Source organism: Solanum pennellii, chromosome 12 (assembly GCF_001406875.1).
Source record: "Solanum pennellii chromosome 12, SPENNV200".
In the NCBI taxonomy this organism is placed as follows: domain Eukaryota; kingdom Viridiplantae; phylum Streptophyta; class Magnoliopsida; order Solanales; family Solanaceae; genus Solanum; species Solanum pennellii.
This window is the reverse complement of record NC_028648.1, coordinates 81133837-81153870: the sequence shown is the minus strand read 5'-3', so window position 1 is coordinate 81153870 and position 20034 is coordinate 81133837. Positions and strand designations below refer to the sequence as shown.

Sequence of the window (20034 nt, the reverse complement as noted above, 5' to 3'; positions counted from 1 at the left end):
AGAAGTCCAGCAAAAGAAGTGACAGAAGTACAAAGAAATAACAACGAAGAATGATCATAGAATGGAACTTCATGGACATGTAGTAGTTTTCATATTCATAAGAGGAAAAAAGCATCAAAATACAAAAATAATATATGAACCAAGTTTGCTGCCCTCAACGACTGAAACACAAAACACTGAGAATGTAACTTCCTTTACAGCATGACTTTGTGCAATTGAAACATGATTGTCTGTCTCCACACCAGATTTTGCTGCAGATTAAGGTAGAGTTTCTGCTTGGATTCTATAACAATACCAATACACCATGTAATCATCATCAGTGTAAACTAAACAACATGTAAATGCTTTACGCCTCGGCCAAAGCACAACTTAGATAATGCCCCTCCCCTTCACTCCCCATTGAGATCAATAAAATCAACATTAAGCAAGAAGTCTGATACCATTGAGATCAATAAAATCAACATCAAGCAAGAAGTCTGATACCAGCTGAGTAAACACATTGAAGAGGGAAAATTACAACATCTCTAGTAAAAGAGGAAATTACTAACCATCTGTATACAAACAAAATTGTCAAAAACAAGTCATAATAACAATAATAGAGAAGTATATTGAACGCTAAGTTGTTCAGTACACAACAAATTAAAGATGCTTTTTTCCCCTGAATTGAATAAAACAAAACCGAGTCTTGTGATTCTGCAATAAGAAAAAAATGCAAGTACGCTAATAAAGGGAGTCGCACCAGGGGTAAATGCAAGAACACAGTCTGTTATTGATCTAATATGAAATGCGAGTTCCACTAGCTCTATTTGCATTTTGTTTCACATGATTGTGCTATAAAGACATTCTATCAAAACAGAGTTCTTATCTGCAAAACTGATGACTTCTTATCCAAATGACCAAAGCACTGCTAACATGATTGAAAACGAAGACACAGGTAATATGAATCTTTCTGAAGCAAAATCAGCAGGAAATAAAGTTTCTAGGTTCAGTTTCAGTTGAAATCCCGCAATCTCTTCTTCAAGATATCCATTGATTTTTTACGAGCACTCTGCTTTGTGTTTCTGCTTGAAAGACTTCCAAAGAGTCCATCTGCCGAATCTTTATACTTGTCACAGATGGTAGAAACTTTTTTATGATCTAGAGCATTATAGTTCTTCTCCCTTATGACAGGATTCATGAAGTTCTCTGGTTGACTGCTTAGGAGGAGGTTTATTAATTGTCTAACTTCTACCAAGCAACTTTGAAAGCTATCGTCCTTGTAAACCTCACTCAGCCCAGTACTCTCAAACCTCTCATCAGCAAAAGACTCCAACGCTTTCAAATCGTGGTTGATGCTCATTACTGCATTAACATTGAATCTCTTTATTGAGTCACTCAGAAAAGTTGACACAATTGAATTGGAGATATGCTCCAGAGCTCCAATCCCAACTTTATACAAAGCATCCAGAGGTAAAATTTGTTGAGCAGTAGACAAGAGGGTGTCGAGATATATAACCACCTCGTTCATGCATTCGTTCCCTTGCTGTGGGGCATCCTCTGCTGTCCAATGGACATTTTCTGTGAGTGACATGAATTCATCCAATTTTGCATTAACTAAGCTTAGTAATGCAATATAAGCAGCATCTCTTGAAGTCTTGAGGACAATCTTGGCTGTTAAACTGCCTTGAGGCCTTTCAACTAAACGGACAGGAATGCCACACTGTTGGGCTGCATGTTGAAGAAAGAAATCACAAGCCCTTTCAAAAACAGCTATATTTGCAGCAATTTGCATTGCCTGAGACACACCAGTTGTACCACTGTAGATAGTCTCAAGTAGGACTTCATTCAGTACATCAATCAAGAGCTTATCCAAATACTTCTTGACAAAATCAAAAAAATTCATTTGGCTCCCATAGGATAAGTAATTGACAGAATCTTTGATGAATGACTTAACGATGCGACAGCATTCTGGAACCATGGAAGAGAATGGAGAAATAAAAGGGAAAGCTGGCATTATATCAGAGGTTTGTAGATGGAACAATAAAACATTTGCCTGATAATCTGACTCCCTCTTCATAACCATCTGCTCAAATGTATCATTGGTGACTATAGCAGTTATTTGTTGCCTACACTCTGCCAAAAGAAGTTCATGGTATTTTTCTCGACTACTATTTAGAGTCCCAAGAATCGCGCTCACTTCATAGCCATATTGTCTGAGGGTTGACCCAAGAAGAGTCACATAATCCTTGACCATGAGAAGATGACTGGCACTATCCATGTGGGAGAATTGTTCTTCCAAGAGTGCAGTCACTTTACCTACAGCTGTTTCCCACATTGTCTCAACCTGATTAGGCAAGAGCAGACCACCAGCAGTCCTTAATACTCGATCCTCAACAATGAAATAACCTGCAATCTGAGCCAAGAAGATTTGATGGGATTCTATGAATGGTTGTGACAATGAAATCTGCAAATCTGAACTCAGCTGCAATAAGCGATTCTTATAGTAATATTCACGAAACTGCTCTTGGATCCCCATACAACCATGAATATGACATGCTCGATAAAGAGGCGTCAGGTCAAACTTTAAGACAGATTCTTCATTAATCTCTTCAACATCTAGGGTATAAGTGAAGTCTCCTAACCCCAAACAACTTTGTTCCTCGGCTTTTCTTTGACGGGCTAGCATATCCTCATCCCTTTGACGAGCAGATGCAGCATATCCTATTGCAGTTTGCCCAATATCCTTTGCTGTACTCCTTATGTGAACTAGCCATTCATTAATTTCACTGGTTACTCTCTTCTCAATATGCAATTTAATCAGCGGTATTCTCTTCTCTATCATAGTCCTGAGTGGCTTGACGGGAATGTTCTGCAAATAACTTTTTTCAATCAGATCAATAGCCTTGATAGCAGGGTAAAACCGACCTTCAGAAACGTGGTTGTTACACTTTGCACAAAGTTCTAACACTTGGACACAGTTGCCTGACATCTTAATTGCTTCTGTAACATTTTTCTTAATTGAAAAAGTTTCAAGAAGCTCTTCAAGTTTTAAGAGAAGGACACTCCCGACATCTTGCAGCTTCAGATTATCAGTTTGCAACTCAGCCTTTAACTCTTCTGCATCAACCAAGACTCCACGCAGCTCATCGACTGCAATAATAAATTCCTCATAGTGAAGCTTACAAAGCTCTTCTATTTCAACTTCTTTCTTTTTGACGACATTCTTAAGTTGCTGTAGAAGGGCATCAGGCTTCCCACTTTCAAAAGCAAGCCTGACCATAGGACCTAGATCTTCCCCATTACTGATCATAGTCACAAGAACGGAATCTTCTGCTGTAGTTGTGTCACCATTTTCTGTGGCCGTTCTCCTCCTGGTTTTAGCAGTCATGGTTACTACCTAGCCCTGCATATGTATATTCAAGACACTTCAGTCAATGTGTGACTAGGTTCACATACAGGGGAAAAATAAGTCCCTCCCCGCGAAGACAAAGGAAAAGGAAAAAGAGTAAAAAAGAAGAGATACATCTTAATTTATTTCCAAAACACTGGAGAAGGAAACAATTCCGACATTTAAATCATCCATCCATTCATCTCCCTTCACTCGTTAAACCAGCCAACAACAAAATGGAAGGGAGATAATTTATCCAAACTATTACATTGTTCCATGAACACCAGGAAATGTTTCCTACAATTATACGTGCATCTCTGCACAACTAACATTAGAATTCAAGTTCATTCCAGTTTCACCAAACCGCCAAAAAAGGGGTACCAAACAACAAGGCAAAAACACAAAAAAAGGTCAAAACTCCACCAAAGTAAGAAGCTCGAAGAACACATCATCTGCGATACAACTAGTACGAATTCACAAATCCACAATTCAAAAGCAAAGTGTTTAACATTGATGCAAAACTAGATCATTTCAAACATTAACCAAAGCAACCCACCAAAATCATCCGATCACAAAGACTGAACCAGGATACCTCTAATAGGATTACATAACAAACATCACCAGTGTAAAAAATGAACAAAAACCAAACAAATAACCAACCAATGCTATAAGTAAAAAATTCTCTACTTTATTTTAACCATTAACCAAGCAAATAACTGATACACCAAAACCATCAAAAATCAACAAATCACCCAAAATCTGAACATAACAAACTCATCTAAAACCAATAATCACAGATAGAAAAACAAGCAAATAAGCTGCAAAAAGAAAAATTAAAGCAAGTAAATAGTAAATACACCAAAAATCATCAAATTTCAACAAATAACCCAAAATCTGAACATAAACACACTCATCACAAACAGAACAAACAAGAAAACAAGCAACAACTCCATTAACAACAAAAAAAACACATAAAGTTTGCAACTTTAACACAAAATTGAGCAAAAAAAACACTAAAACACACCTAGATCATCATACCATAAACAATACACCAAAAAAACCCAAATGGGTCTGCATTATACACCTCACCCATGATGCAAAAACATGAAAAACAACAAAAAATGAAGCTAGAAATGGAATAAAGATTCAGTAACTTACCAAAAAGAAGTAATTTCAGAAAGTTTTATGCTTTCCCCTTCTCTTTTCTTGATATAAAAATTGAATCTTGGCTTAGATTTTGTACCTTGTGATTTCCTTCAGTGGCATTTTTTGCCGACCAACACAATGTTTCTCTGTTTTCTCAGATGTTCTTTAGGTTTGATTTGAGAATAATAATAAATAAATATATATTTTTTTCAATTATTTATTTTATTTTATTATTTATTTATATGTTTGTTACTATTTTTTTTGTGTTTTATTATTTGGAAAAAATCAACAAAGGGTCAAAGGGTGTATATCAATGTCGGAATAAAACATCATCTTCCTTTGAAGGCAAGTTCCGGCACATGTTTAGGTGACATAATTAGTATTAAAAGGCTCGTTTGATCGGTGAATAAGTTACGTATAAATTAATAGTATAAAAATATTAATTATGATGAAATTGTAATATAGACGTTACGAATGTTTAAATTATAGTATGTAATGAACATTTTAAAATGCAATATGAATTATTACGGGAGATATTGTCATTCTGAATTAGTGGTTTCAGATTTAAGTTTTTAGAAATGAAATATTTATTGTTGAGAGCGTTGATTCAGAAGTCAGTCTTATAATATATTAATTTAAAATTTAGTTATGTTCTGTTACGACTATTATAATATTGAATGAGAATTAAACATATATAGACGTTATGAATATTTAAATTATAGTATATAATGAACATTTTAAAATGCAATATGAATTATTACGGGAGATATTGCCATTCTGGTTTAGTGGTTTCAGAATTAAGTTTTTAGTAATGAAATATTTATTGTTGAGAGCGTTGATTCAGAAGTCAGTCTTATAATACACTAATTTAAAATTTAGTTATATTCTGTTACGACTATTATATATCGAATGAGAATTAAACAAAAATATTTTCATGAAATTATAATTATTGTACAAATTGTTTATGTAAACAATATTTTTTAATTATTGTAAGAAAATTAAGAATGAAGTAATTGCTATATTTGGATTACTTAACCTTTAAATTGTATACTAATATTTTTAAATATATTTCATCTTATTTAATAAATAAAAACAATACAAATATTTATGCATAACACCAACCAAACTTCTTATATTACTACATTACTACATTCTATTCTTCTTCAAGAATCCTTTAAATTTGGTGAATTTAGAGATATTCCAAAACATTTCTATATATTATGTTTTGATTTCTGGTATATCTTTTAATGTCTTGATGCATCGCGTCTCAATTTTAGATAAATTATTTAACGTTTTGATAAATTACGTAAAATATGTATTTGATCGATACTTTGCGTAAAGTAACGTCTCAATATATCGCGCATATTTCGATATATCACAGAAAGTGATGTACTCGATTGATATATTGCGTAGAGTGATGTATTCATTTGATACACCACGTAAAGTAAAATTTTTTCCCCATATTTTTCAAATGACAGAAAATTTTAGAAAATATAATAAAATAAGTGATATAATTAATTAATTTTTCCATATAGCCAAACAAATCACATTATCCTATGCAATTTTTTTATATTGAGATTAATTATTACAATATAATATAATTAATAGACCATGTTTAGAATAAATTATTCAGTTTTAATGGAGGGATGATTACAAAGTCGATGAAAATGTCTCATTTGGGCGTAGAAAAATTATGGATAATTATGAACGATGCCAAAGAACCCTCTTCTTCAATCAGTAATTTCTCTAATGAATTTCAAAGTTCACAACAAATGGATTGGGTAAATATCAAAAAAAAAAAAATTCAATCTTTCTTTTACTTTTATGCTTCAATAGTTATCTTCCCTTTGCTATTTTGTTGTATTATTCTTGTAATTCTGTTTCGAAAACTTTGTTTTTTAAGTCGAGAATCTATTGAAAACAACTTTGCTATAAAAAGGTAGAGATAAATTCTGAGTACGTCTGATTTCTTGAATCATACTAGCTATGTTGTTGTAAAGTTTGAATCTTTATATATTAGGTGGGTACTGTTTTAATCAGCTTAGGATTCAAGATTCTGTAATGGGGCAGCTGATTACTGAAGATGTGAAGTTTTTGCTTTAGTAGAATTTGTTTGCACATGTAAAGTTTGAATCGTTACAAGTTGGGCTTTTTGAATCAGCTTAGAGTTCAAGATTCTCTAATGGGGCAACTGATTACTGAAAATTTTAAGTTTTTAGCTTCTGTAGTCATTTTTGCACAAGTAAAGTTTGAATCTTTACAAGTTGGAGCTTAGAATTCAAGATTCTTTAATGGGGCAATTGATTACTGAAAATGTAAAGTTTTTTGCTTCAGTAGTCATTTTTGCACATGTAAAGTTTGAATCTTTACCAGTTGGAGCTTAGAATTCAAGATTCTTTAATGGGGTAACTGATTACTGAAAATGTATAGTTTTTTGCTTCATTACTGATTTTATACATGTAAAGTTTGATTTACAAGGTGAGTGCTGTTTTAATCAGCTTAGGATTCAAGATTCTCTAAATGGGGTAACTGATTATTGAAGATGTAAAGTTTTTTGCTTCAGTAGGAATTTTTGTTGAATCTTTACAAGTTGGGTACTTTTTTACTCAGCTCAGGGTTCAAGATTCTCTAAAGGGGAAATTGATTACTGAAGATGACTTCAAATGGAGATTACCCACAAGAGAAAAAGAAGGAAGTTGTGAAATACTGAAGTATGTTGGTGGGGTTGACTTAAGTTTCTCAAAAGATGATTCATCTATTGCCTGTGGCACTCTTGTTGTGTTGGACTTGACAACTAACAAAGTTGTTTATGAAGATTCTTCTATTGTTAGGCTTCACATTCCATATCTTCCTGGCTTCCTTGCTTTCAGAGAGGTCTTATACATATTCTCTATATTTTCCGTTGCTCGCAATGTGTTTTGACTTATCGCCTTTGTTGTTTGTCTAAAAAGGAGGGATCATGTCTGTATGTTTGAATAATGTAGACTGATTGCTGTAATAATGAACTGGTTCTTTAGGCTCCTGTGCTTCTGGAACTTTTGGATAAAATGAAGAACAATGCTCATTGTTTCTACCCGCAGGTAAATGTTGATAACTTTCCTCCTTCATTGCCCCCTTCTCCCTACTTATTTTCAGTCTACAAATGATGAAACTTTGATCAAGAGTGTATATATTGTCTCGAATCAGCCACATGTTATGATGAGTTTGTTATATACCATGTAGTAAAAGAACTTGTAGAGCTGCAATCCTTTCCTGGAAAGACATTGTATAGTATTGGGCAGGTTAGACCAACTCTACACCTTCCGCATACCATCAGTATTCTGCTTCACACTGAACCCGTTCCCGATTATAGGCAGGAAGTTTGACCTCATCCGCTAACTCAAATAGATGAAGCACATTCTATTACTCTATCTACTATGATGTACTCAAGAGGGCAAAAGGCACAATTTGGGTAAAACAATAAAAGAATAATGTTGAAGTTGTACAATGGAAGCCTCATTTGGCAGTGTAACAGGACCAAAACATCTAAGAGTTAGTGGTTGTATTTAGTTTTACGGGCATTTAAGTGGAACTTTGACTTCCAATATAGATGCCGCTAAGAAAGGGTTTATGTTACAAAACTTGCTCTCACTGGTAATTCTAATTCTTCCCCCTTCCCTTTTCGCTTATATCCGACCTGTAGTAGGAATCAACAGACATTATTGAGCTGGACAACGTAAAATCTAATACCTGACATCTATTTTAACCTTCGTGTTGACAGCTACTAATGGTTGATGGCAATGGATTGCTTCATCCTCGAGGCAAGTTTTGTTTCTATTTGAAGCTGGAAAAAAGAGAATTCCTAAGTCTAGTAGATTGTTTATGATTGTACATTAGTAGATACCAACATACAACATCATGATCATATTCTCCTAACTTGTGTCTGTGTCGAAGTAATTACTAGTAACTTTTATTCCCAAAGCTTAATCTGTGAAAAATGTATATTAGTGTAAATAGCTTAGGTAATTCCCCAGACACGAAAACTGAGTTTTCCAATCTCTTGATACCATTTTAGCTTTTTATATCCTCTTTAGCGTATATCAGCTAGTTGGTTCTCAGATATTGACTGTAAACGTTCATTCTCTTTGGATATTTCTCTATTTTATATTCTCTCTTCTTATATATGTGCTGCTAATGCTTTTCCCGAACAGACGAGATCTGAAATGTAATTTGTTCTCAGCTGACGTAATACTGAAGCTCCATTAATCATTCTCTAAGACTTTCCACTACATGTCGAGATCAATGTGCTTAATCTATGACAGTAAGTTGACACTGTCATATTTGTGTTATCAGAAGGAATTGCTTTCTGCTAATCGGGATCTTTTTTTATCCCGATGATAATTTGACTGGATTAAAGAACACAATCATATGTTGGTTCTAAAATTGGTGCTATGAGTAGTTTCACAACCTTCCAAATCAAGTTAACAAGGGTCTGAACTGTTTGAATGTGAGGTTCTGCCATGGCTTTGTAAAGATGTTTCAGCTTTAATCATCCCCTTGATATAACTTACGATTAAGTTCCTCTTAGATGCTCTTTGGGAAAACTGTTCATGAAAACTAGAAAGTTTGGCTTCACTGATTAGTTTTATCTGTATCGCTTGTTGTATCACTGACTGTTCAACTCGAGAGAGTTTTTTATATATGATATCATATGGACATGGGTAATCTTTATCAATTTAAACTCGCGATTGAGTATGCAATACGAATTCCTCCTGCACTATTTCACACTTCTTTTTGCTAAAAACTCTACAACCACATTATGTTCTGCAGGTTTTGGTTTGGCTTGTCATATTGGTGTCTTAGCTGATCTTCCTACTGTTGGGGTGGGAAAGAATGTAAGTTTAAACTTCTTTGTCCACCTCTTAAAAATCTAGGTAGACTCAATTGAAACGTGCTTTTGTTTGTTCGCTCTTAGTGAAGAAACATAAAGCGAACCTAATGTGGGAAGGAAAGATAGAACGTTGTCTGATCTTTCTCATTGAATCTCTAACAACAACATACCCAATGTAATCCGACAAGGGGGGTCTACGGATGGTGGAGTGTACACAAACCTTACCCTTACCTCGTGGAGGTAGAGAGGCTGTTTCCGAAAGATCGGACACTACTCTGTGCAGGATACTGAACTGGCGAACATCTCCTAGTATTCTGCCTGTCCTGCTAACGCGGGATGCTTTGTGCATTTGACTTGCCACTTTTTCTCTACTTATACATAGCCTTAGCTCGATATTGAATTATTTCTGTATGACTAGTTTTGCAACAGTTGTGAACTGGTTTATGAACATTCTGTCTTTCTGTCTTTTCTTTTTCTAGTTACACCACGTTGATGGTCTTACACAATCTACGGTAAGAGAACTCCTTCAAGCAGCAGACTCTCCCGAACATATCTTACCGCTAATTGGGGACTCTGGATGTACCTGGGGAGCAGTACGACACTCTTTCTTTATCCTTGAAATATGTTAACAACAATGACTATCCCTTAGTCTCAAACAAGTTGGCCAAATTATTCCAGAAATGAAAAATGAGTTGTAACTTTGGGTTGGCTCGATTACGTGTGAATTTTACTGTAGTATCTATTCAATTCCATCACAAGCTTCGTATTAGGCGTTAGTTGATTAAATCCTCTTGCAGGCAATGCGATCATCTGAGGGCTCTTTGAAGCCCATATTTATTTCAGTTGGTCACCGTATATCTCTCGCCAGTGCCATTGCAATTGTGAGGATGACTTGCAAATTTCGTGTTCCAGAGCCCATCCGGCAGGTTAGTGTTAGAACTTTTACGCATAGTTGTTGCTGGTGATGTCTGATTTATATTTCTTCACTCTCATCGGAAACGGTCTCTCTACCTCACCTTTGAGGTAGAGATAAGGTCTGCGTACACTTTACGACCTCACTGTGTGGGACTACACTGGGTATATAGTCGTTGTTGTTGTCATTCTTTTACATCTGATGTTGTAGGCTGATATAAGATCGAGGGAGCGCCTGCGGAACAATCAATGATTATGTACACAATCGCTTCTCTGTATATTTGCTGAGTTTTGGTGAACTATGAGTACCATGGAAATTTCTGTAATATTTCATAAACTTGACTATAAGTATCTGGTATTGATTGGTAGGTGTATTTTTTGCTATGTTTGCTCCTACTCTTTTAAAATGTCGATGTTTGCGTGTCGGATCCTTAGCTCCAAAGGTAGTGCAATTTTGGAGGATTCAACATAAGTACAACAATATTTTAGAAAAATCCGAGCAACATAGTTGATAAATGTTCCAATAATATTTTGATGAACCTAGCATATTGGAGGTATTTATTCACAATTCGTTTGTAGGCATATATATCCTTTTAACTTGACTTCAACTGATATTTATACTCTCCAACTTTGAATGTATGTAAAGTACATTTAAACTTGTATAAAATTGGGCTAGTAGACACATAGGATATAGAACGCCACGTAGGATAAAAAAATGCTATATAGGACGCCACATAAGACGAATGTGTCTATTTATTTAATTTTATATATGTTAATGTGTCTACTTGTGTATATTCAAAGTTAGATGACATACATGTCAGATGAAGTTAAGTTATAGAGTAGATTTATGTATTATGCCTCTAATTGTGGAATCATAAATGTTAGTCCTATAAACTAGTTAATTATTGTTTTCATGTTCAAATCATGTCGTGATAAAAATCATTAATGATCAATTGTTCGAAATGACATATTTCATTTTACGAAAGTTAATTTGATAATCTTAAGAGTTATGAATTAGATTAATTCAATAATTTTTGAAAATTTAGATGTTTGAAATTACATGAAATTAATTTTTTCCCAATAATATATAATTATAAAATATATTTTAAAATGTTGATAAAAAACTTTATAATTTGAATTTAGAGAAGCGAATATAACAAGTAAAAATCATCGAAGAAATAGTAGATTCGGAGTTCCAACATTTTCATTAGATTTTACTGAATATAAACTCTAGCTTCTTCCAAGTTCCGACTTTATTTATAAAATTTTACTGAATATATTATTATCGTTATCGGTACTTTATTCCCAACTCACCTTTTTTGACCAGTCCCTCCCTATTATTCATTTCCCAATCCCTAACGAAGAAAATACAAATCGATCTCCATTTCTCCATCTCTCTTCAAGCTCTAATTTTGAAGCTTTAATGGAGTCGTCGTCATCATCACCAGCTTCACGAGAACTGAATGAGGTACAAACAGATCTTCCTTCATCTGTAAGATCCGTTTCGAGAATCAGAGCTCCGAATAATATGGTTATGGGGAAACATCGTCTTGCTGCTGCAATTTCTGCTCTCAATCAACAAATCAACGTCATTCAGGTCATTATTTCAATATTTACTGGGTTTTGAGCTTTTTTTCTTCTTCTTCTTCTTCGTAATTTGGGGATTTTTTTGTTGTTATTTTAGGAAGAATTGGATCAGCTTGATTCATTTGGTGAAGCTTCACTCGTTTGCAGAGAGTAAGTTTTTCGTATAACATATTGTTTCTTCCATTTCAATTTGAAAGTTTACTAGTCATAATAAATCATCGATTTTAACGTGTTCTATGTGACATAATAAAATAAGTTCAAATGTATGTCATGTGAATTGCTATGTAGTAAGCATCTGTCGTAAAATTTTACGTAAATTTAAGTGTCTACTTACGCATATTTAAAGTTTGAGAATGTAAATGTCAGTTTGAGGTTGTTAAAAGAGCACATTGATGATGACGATGATGATGTGTGTATTAGAATTGGAGTGCTAAAAGAAGAATATGCAAAACTCTTCGGGGTGGCCCAGTGATTTGAGCTTGGGACTTTCATATTGGAGATCTCAAGTTCGAAATCCCTTGCTAGCGCAAGTAAGAGGTTTGCCTTTTGAGTTGAGTATGTGATTTGCGAGTTATTGCATAGGAGCGGGGTTTTTGCCCCGTGTACATTCAAAGCGTAGCGGTTGCGGGTTTCTCTAAGTGGGGCAGCAGCTACGGATTTCCCTTGTCATTAAAAAAATATGCAAATTTTATATAAGAGCTCGATGTAGGGTCTACTTATGCACATTCAAAGCGTAGCTGTGGCTACGGATTTTCCTTGTCATAAAAAAAAATGCAAATTTTATATAAGAGCTCGATGTAGGGTCTACTTATGCACATTCAAAGTTTGAGAGCGTAAATGTCAGTTTGAGGCTGTTAAAACAGCACATTGATGATGATGATGATGTGTTTATTAGAATTGGAGTGCTAAAGAAGAATGTGCAAGTTTTATATCAGTGCTCGATGTTTGGTATCTACATTGATGTCCAACTAAGTCATGATTAAGCCTTTCCTAACAAAGGAGCGTTCGTACTAGGATTTGAACCGCGCAATTTGATCCTATTGAGATCTCTGATTAAGAATGAAGGAGTATTGATCACTGTGTCAATACTTGTTGGTTCGGTCAAATTCAAACAATAAAACACGACATTATGAAAGCGAAATATTTCATAATAGATATACAAACTTAGTAGAGTAAAAATCTTTGAATTAAAAAGAGATTTTTTTTTTTTATAATTAACTTAATTATTGTGTTTTATTTTGTTGCAGATTAGTTTCAAGTGTTGAGTTAATACCTGATGCTCTCCTTCCAGTGTAAGTTATTTACTTTAATTTTGCTTTCATTTTTATCATCATTATGACTTAGGAGAGTGATTTCTTCCTATTGTCTAAGTTGGGTGGACAAAATTACTCGATATCTGTATTCCGGTTAAAATTTGTATGATTATTGGTTGCAGGACTAGAGGACCAATAAATGTTCATTTAGATAGATGGTTTCATGGAGTTAACGATTCAAGACGCAACAAACGCTGGATATGAAAAAGGAATTTGTACCAAAAACTACGTAAATCAATTCGAATACCCTCTTCTTTTTTTGGTTTATTTTGTAATTAAATTTTTAAATTTGTGTTTTCTTGACTGCTATATTATTAGGTCTTTATATTCTATATATATCTGCTGTTGAATATTGCTGATGAAATAATGTAGGTAAGTATGTTTTGTAACTCATACACTTCCCAAGTATTAATAACAATGTGTTATAAGCACAAAAAATTGTTTCAACTTGACAAAAAAATCATATTTAAGTAGAGAAGGATAGAAGAGACGATCCATTATATATCGAGACTGTAACTGTGGAGTTTACTGATGACAATTCTAGATGTGACGAAGTTGATTATGAATGGTGAAATCTAGAACATGGCTATGCTTGTAAAACGTTTCTTCCTCGTGGAACACATGCTTCGAGAAGTGTTGTTGCATCCTCAGTTTCCTGAGCTGTTAGAGGATGAACTCTCTAGTTGCAGCAGTTTCATCTCCTCGTAAGCCCATTCGAGACCAGGACAATAGTGAAGTGGAGGATTGAACCTGATATCATGGATTTCATCTGGCAAAAATGCACCATTTCTGATCAAGAATCTGATTGCTTTCTTCTTTCTTTCTTTAGCTGCATGCTGAAGTGGAGTCCCTGCAACGAAGGAACGAGCACACAAAGAAGGTAAGGAGTAACGACATCATAGAGGATGATCAACGATTACATGAATACAGGTACGTACATCCACATACACCTCTGGTTCTTGCATCAATATCAGCACCTCTCTCGAGCAATGCATCCATAACTCGAACATGACCACCCTTAGCAGCTAGATGAAGTGGAGTCACACCAAGTGACTCAGGTCCCCGTCCCCCAGCAGTCACATTTGCATCCATGCCTTCATTAAGAAGTCTCTTGACCTGTTTTAAACATAACAAATTGAAACCAAGACAAGAATATAAACGCGGATCTCTCAGAACTACTATCAGTATGAACTTAAACGAACAAATAGTACCTCTTTCAGGTCACCTTTTCGAGCAACAATATGAAGTAGAGTCCAACCTCGATCATCCATATAACCGCCTGTAATAATCTGCATTCGTCTCGAACCCCTACTTATATTCAATCCCTTTTCTTGCATTTTTCTTTACAAAATTCCAGCAACAGATAGTTAAAACAACCCAGAAATTCTACAGCTACTAAGACCCCAAAAAGGCGATGAAGAAAAATATTTTATTTATAAACTTTAAAGTTAGTTGAATCTTACTTCAAAGTTGTTATGTTTCTGTAACATATCTATTTATCAAATTAAACTGGGATTAGAAACCATATTCCTATATGAATTAGCACAAACAAATCCTAAAAATACATTAATTAATTAAATACGAAAAAAATCACAAATCCTAAATAACTTAGGATTTTTACTTCAACTTTGAATTATTATTCCAACGAGCAATAATTTCGAAAACAAGGATTCAAACCAGGACCAAAAACACTATGATTAGTGAGCTTAATCGCATTCAAAGACGAAGAAGAAGCAAAATGAAGGAGAAAAAAGATCATCATAATGAAATTAAATAACAAAAACAAACAAATATATCTAAATCCAAATTCTAAAAATGCCGAATTATATGAATCTGAAATCAATTTGGAATTCGTTTGGCGGTTTTGTATACGAACTTGTGTGCTTGAATTCTCGGTTATTGGTCGTTATGGATTCAGTTCTCGGTTTGATCGTTTGAGATTTGTCACACAAAAAAATTATAGAAAATCACTTAAAAATAAGGTGACAAACCAAAGATGTCAGAATGCATCTTGCTCAAAAGCAAACATTTTTACGTTGTAGATAATCGAAAGTTTGAGACAATTTAAAATAAAAGTATGAAACTAAACTCTAAGTCAATGACTTTATATACCAAATGTGTAAATGTAATTATTTAATTTACTCTCGGTTAACCCGTTAAGAAAAATTTTCAAATCGTTAAAAATCGATAATCCGATAAAAAAAAATAAAAACCGTGATCAAAATCGCTAAACCAATAACTCATTGTCGATAAATCAGTAAAAAAATTCAGTCTGGATTATCATTTCGGTTCGAGTTTGATTAGCTCTACACCTGCGACGAATACATGTATGTACTTATTTTATTTTATAAAAGTTTAAGTGTATATTATATATATTTGAAGTTGGAGGTCATGATTGTCAATCAAAGACAAGTTTGAACGATATATTTATGTATTGTGCCAATTTAATAACGTTGATACAATCCACACTAACATCTTCTATCACTATGGGTGTGTTTGGTATGAAGGAAAATGTTTTTCATGAAAAATGTTTTCCTAGAAAATGTTTTCTTGGAAAACAAGTAGATTTTGGACTTATTTTCTCATGTTTGGTTGGAGCAAAAGTTTTGGAAAATGTTTTCCTTAATTTTTGAAGGGAAGTCATTTTCCTTAATTTTGAGGAAAATGAGTTGATTTGGAAAACATTTTCCAAAACTTTTGCTCCAACAAAACATGAGAAAATTGAAAAATATTTTCTTTCCTTCATACCAAATACACTCTATATGTATTGAGTAACTTTGTCTACTAAAAACAAATAATAAGTATCAAGTAATTACGTTCACTAACATTTAGTTAAATAAGAAAATTATCTTAATTTCAAAATACTTCTTTTGCAACTAAATAACCCCAACAATCTTTGTTCAACCAGCCAAATATTAGGTAAGAAAATTTAATTTCAGATCTCAAGCCATGTGCTTCTGACCATGTCATGTTCAACGTGCATTATTATTAATTAATATTACCTTTATCCCCTACCTAGAAATGGTTCAGACATATTCTTTTACCATCATATTTTATATGTTTGAAATTGATATAACCGATAAAATTATTGTCATAAGCTCGTGAGTTAATAGTTTCAATGAATAGAAATAATCTCTTAATAGTATTAATGCACGATAAGTTTGTATACAAAACATAGTTATTATCAGATCTTTGGGAAAATGCACAAATATCTCTCTAGACTATGACCAAAATTTCAGAGACACCTTTTAACTAAACTAAGGTCTACCTCCTAACTTTTTTTTTTTTGTAATTTTGTGCACCTTTGTCTTATGTGGCACACTTCGTGACTCCACGCTATTGAGGTGTGTGGGAGATATTTGGATGCTACGTAAGCCAAAAAGGTGCACAAAATTATAAAAAAAATAAGTTCATGAGGTAATAAGACCTTAGTTTAACTAAGATGTGTCTCTGAAATTTTGATCATAATGTAAGAGGTACTTACGCATTTTTCCTAAGTTGTTTTCTTGAACTTTCCATATAAACACAAGTTTTTAGTGCGTCAAATGGTTCTATATTAATATTATTTCATATTTCAACAACTCTGTCATGTGATTCCCCTTGGTTACATTTTAAGTGATCCTATATTTTTTTGAACAATTTTTTACAACTACTCCATTATATGCACCTACTACACCCAAACTTTTCCTCATAAAACCATTAGCTTTTCATTCTACTTCCTCCTTGGAAAAAAATGGAAGAAATTCAAATCGTCTCTACTTGTATAGTTAGAGCATCTTCAAACTCAAACAATGGAAACACACACATATCACAAAATATTGAAATGACACCATGGGATTTACAATTCCTCCTTGTTGAGACCATTCAAAAAGGCCTCCTTTTCAAGAAACCAACTCCACAACAACAAACCAACTTGGTGAAATCACTCAACTCTCTTTCTTTAGTTGACCATTTGAAAGCCTCGCTTTCGCGCACCTTAGACTTTTTCCCTCCACTAGCGGGGCGTTTCTCCACAACCAAAAACCCTAATGACAACACGATTACTTCTTTCTCCATCACTTGTAATAACTCTGGAGCTGAGTTCACTCATGCCATCGCTCCAGAGCTAACAGTAAAGGAGATTCTTGAATCTTGTTACGTGCCAACTATAGTACATTCTTTTTTTCCACTAAACAAAGTACGTAACGTGCAATGTGTTACAAAGCCTCTACTTGGAGTACAAGTAACCGAGCTCGTAGATGGTTACTTTATCGGTTGCACTATGAGTCATAGCCTCGGGGATGGGACTTGTTTCTGGCATTTCTTTAACTCTTGGTCCGAAATAACACGTGGATCTGAGTTAATTAGTCGATTTCCAACTTTAGAAAGATGGTTCCCTCAGAACGTAAATCCACCAATTTATTTCCCTTTGGAATTGGATGATGAAAAATTAAATGAGTGTATGGAGATGCCAATAGTGAAGGAAAGGGTTTTTCATCTTAGTAAAGAAAATGTGTGTAAACTGAAAGCAAAAGCTAACTATGAAATGGATACTAAGTCCATTTCTTCTCTACAAGCTTTCTTGGCTCATCTATGGAGGTACTTTTTCTTATTTAATTTCGCGCGATTTAAAATACAATGTGCCTATTGTTTAAATTTTTATATACATATGACAAACTTATAAACTTTTCTACACTTTTATAGAAAAATACCAAGTGGTTCAATAATTTATCTTGAAAGTAGGGACGGAGCTATATAGAGCCAAAAAGGTTGAATCATATCCCCCCTTCATTGAATTGTGTGCTATTCAAAATAAGTTTGCTTTTAGTTATACATAACTTAAACTGTTGAATTTCCTTGACATATGAGAAAAAAATCTACTATTTTGGTGTTTGCACCTAAGGAGTCGCGAAGATCTATTCTGAACACAACGTCTTTTATTTATATCGTATCCTCTAATGTTAATCATCACATCTAATTCATGCATTACGTTCTTCTAATTAGTGATTCCATCTCTAATATTTTTCGAATAGGTCCATTACACGTTGTAATCGTGTCAATGCCAACGAAGAAGTCATACTCAACATTGTCATTGGTACAAGAACAAGGCTAAATCCGCCTCTACCTGAAGAATACTGGGGAAATGCAGCTCATCAAGCCAATTAAGGTAAAAGCAGGGGAATTGCTTGAAAATGGACTTGGCTATGCAGCATTGCTAATAAACAAAGTTGTTGCTTCACAAAACTACGAAGAAGTGATCGATTCATATAGACGATGGGTTGAAAACCCCGTGATAGTAAGTAAAAAATCACTTTTTGTGGCTAATACATTGTCAGTTAGTAGTTCTCCAAAATTTAACGTTTATAGTTGCGATTTTGGATGGGGAAAACCAGTGGGAGTGAGAAGTGGAATGGCAAATAAAGACAATGGTAAAGTTACATTATTTCGTGGGGTTGAAGAAGGAAGCGTAGATATTGAAGTTTGTCTTTTGACTTCAACGTTGTTAGCAATGGAGAATGATGAGGAATTCATGGAATTCATCACCGTCTAGGGAAGACTATGACGAAAAAGTCACTCAACTTTAAGTCAAGTATTAGGAAAGTCGAAACAAATAATATTTTTTTTAATAATGAAATATTATTTTAACTTTATCAAATAAAGTATCACATAAAGTCATTGGATGGTGGAATTTGCCTCGAGTCGAGTAAATCTTGGGTTGGGGGTGGGGGTGGGAGGGTTGTAATGGTTTCGTACCATATTTCAAATATTATTATTTTTTATTTTTTATAATATAATATGCTCTTTGTTTTTTTAATTGATTTGATTCGTCCTAGTTAAGATATTGTGTATATATATATATATAATATTTGAATGGTGTACTAGAATTTGGAAAATTTGAAAGAGTAACGTATTTTGTATGTTTCTTTCTGTCAATTTCATAACAAGAGGGTTCAAAAATCTAAAAGAATAGATATATAAAGTAATTGAAAGGGGGTTTAATAATTATTATATATCTAAAAATTTATTTAAATTATATATAAATAATATGATGTTACGTCGTCACTTACAATAATAACATATTCGATGAAATTATATAATTAAAATTAAAAAACGCAAAATTTTAAAAGCAGAGAGGTTATTTTCAAAAATAGTGCAATCCCATCAACTGCATTAAGGAAATTGTATTATTATTTCTATTATATAGAAAGGTGAAGAGAGGACGATCAAAGGCATTTTTGTCAATCAAAAAAATTTCAAGCTCAGTTTAATTGTACGTTGTGCATCAACCAAAATTTATGTTATCCCAATGTATCCACCACTAAGTCAATAGTTGTGGACAGAGGCGGAGTCAGAATTTTCGATAAGGGGTTCAAAATCTAAATAGACATACTAAGTAGTCGAAGGGGATTCGACATCTACTATATATACCTAAAAAATTATTTTAATCACATATAAATAAGTATAATATTCCGTCGAAGGGAGTTCGGATAGTGTAAACTCATAAAAACATTTTCATCATTCTCTTACTCACTAACTCCAGTCTTGAAACAAGTTATTAGAGATTATAGAAGACTCCTCAAAAGACTCAAAGAGACTTTCTCAAAAGATTCGAAAGAACTCTCAAGACTTAACTCTTAATTCTATCTTAAATTTAAATTATGAAGTGAAGGTTATTATCGTGGTAGGAAAAATATCGTTGTGATTAAATGAGTCTTAGATAGTTGATAAACGGTCAAGAAAATATCGTATGGGAGTAAGTCCGCAACGCAGATATGCATTTTAATATTTGATCGCGAAATAATATATTTAAGATTGTAATATTTTGCCTGTTGACGGGCCCTTTCATATATATATATATA

General features: G+C 33.7%; 4 protein-coding genes and 1 pseudogene across 7 annotated transcripts; 3 read left to right on the top strand and 2 right to left on the bottom strand.

Annotated features, from left to right (window-relative positions):
* Nucleotides 1-567: 567 nt before the first annotated feature.
* Nucleotides 568-4697, bottom strand: LOC107005257 (exocyst complex component SEC15A). The gene is made up of 2 exons (XM_015203796.2): nt 4526-4697; nt 568-3382 (listed from the first exon to the last, which is right to left on the bottom strand). The coding sequence occupies exon 2, from the start codon at nt 3365-3367 to the stop codon at nt 992-994; it is 2376 nt and encodes a 791-aa protein (XP_015059282.1). The 5' UTR covers nt 3368-3382; nt 4526-4697; the 3' UTR covers nt 568-991.
* Nucleotides 4698-6138: 1441 nt separating this feature from the next.
* Nucleotides 6139-10834, top strand: LOC107005601 (endonuclease V). 4 transcript variants are annotated; one of them, XM_015204243.2, is made up of 8 exons: nt 6139-6294; nt 7129-7387; nt 7531-7593; nt 8274-8313; nt 9323-9387; nt 9863-9976; nt 10181-10309; nt 10507-10834. In XM_015204243.2, the coding sequence occupies exons 1-8, from the start codon at nt 6224-6226 to the stop codon at nt 10546-10548; spliced, it is 783 nt and encodes a 260-aa protein (XP_015059729.1). In that variant the 5' UTR covers nt 6139-6223; the 3' UTR covers nt 10549-10834. The 4 variants fall into 4 exon arrangements, with proteins under 4 accessions (XP_015059729.1, XP_015059728.1, XP_027769106.1 ...); XM_015204242.1 differs by having other exon boundaries at nt 6142-6294; nt 7124-7387; XM_027913305.1 differs by having other exon boundaries at nt 6163-6294; nt 7124-7387; nt 9863-9895.
* A 763-nt stretch (nt 10835-11597) lies between these two features.
* Nucleotides 11598-13641, top strand: LOC107005582 (guanine nucleotide-binding protein subunit gamma 2-like). Its single transcript, XM_015204220.2, has 4 exons — nt 11598-11892; nt 11980-12032; nt 13130-13174; nt 13318-13641. Exons 1-4 carry the CDS (start codon nt 11719-11721, stop codon nt 13397-13399), a joined length of 354 nt encoding a protein of 117 aa, XP_015059706.1. The 5' UTR covers nt 11598-11718; the 3' UTR covers nt 13400-13641.
* Nucleotides 13450-15780, bottom strand: LOC107005584 (phytochrome-interacting ankyrin-repeat protein 2-like). The gene is made up of 3 exons (XM_015204221.2): nt 14407-15780; nt 14134-14311; nt 13450-14045 (listed from the first exon to the last, which is right to left on the bottom strand). The coding sequence occupies exons 1-3, from the start codon at nt 14530-14532 to the stop codon at nt 13843-13845; spliced, it is 507 nt and encodes a 168-aa protein (XP_015059707.1). The 5' UTR covers nt 14533-15780; the 3' UTR covers nt 13450-13842.
* Nucleotides 15781-15938: 158 nt separating this feature from the next.
* LOC107005581 lies at nt 15939-18863 on the top strand (annotated as a pseudogene).
* Nucleotides 18864-20034: the final 1171 nt, after the last annotated feature.

Excerpts from the sequence above, each read along its gene's own strand:
- LOC107005257 (XM_015203796.2), bottom strand. The coding sequence starts at position 3,367 with ATGACTGCTAAAACCAGGAGGAGAACGGCCACAGAAAATGGTGACACA.
- LOC107005601 (XM_015204242.1), top strand. The coding sequence starts at position 6,160 with ATGATTACAAAGTCGATGAAAATGTCTCATTTGGGCGTAGAAAAATTA. Across the intron at positions 7,594-8,273 it reads CTCATTGTTTCTACCCGCAG|CTACTAATGGTTGATGGCAA; the intron begins GTAAATGTTGAT and ends TCGTGTTGACAG. Across the intron at positions 9,977-10,180 it reads CTGGATGTACCTGGGGAGCA|GCAATGCGATCATCTGAGGG; the intron begins GTACGACACTCT and ends ATCCTCTTGCAG.
- LOC107005582 (XM_015204220.2), top strand. The coding sequence starts at position 11,719 with ATGGAGTCGTCGTCATCATCACCAGCTTCACGAGAACTGAATGAGGTA. Across the intron at positions 11,893-11,979 it reads AACAAATCAACGTCATTCAG|GAAGAATTGGATCAGCTTGA; the intron begins GTCATTATTTCA and ends TTGTTATTTTAG. Across the intron at positions 12,033-13,129 it reads GCTTCACTCGTTTGCAGAGA|ATTAGTTTCAAGTGTTGAGT; the intron begins GTAAGTTTTTCG and ends ATTTTGTTGCAG.
- LOC107005584 (XM_015204221.2), bottom strand. The coding sequence starts at position 14,532 with ATGCAAGAAAAGGGATTGAATATAAGTAGGGGTTCGAGACGAATGCAG. Across the intron at positions 14,312-14,406 it reads GAAAAGGTGACCTGAAAGAG|GTCAAGAGACTTCTTAATGA; the intron begins GTACTATTTGTT and ends TGTTTAAAACAG. Across the intron at positions 14,046-14,133 it reads AACCAGAGGTGTATGTGGAT|GGACTCCACTTCAGCATGCA; the intron begins GTACGTACCTGT and ends CCTTCGTTGCAG.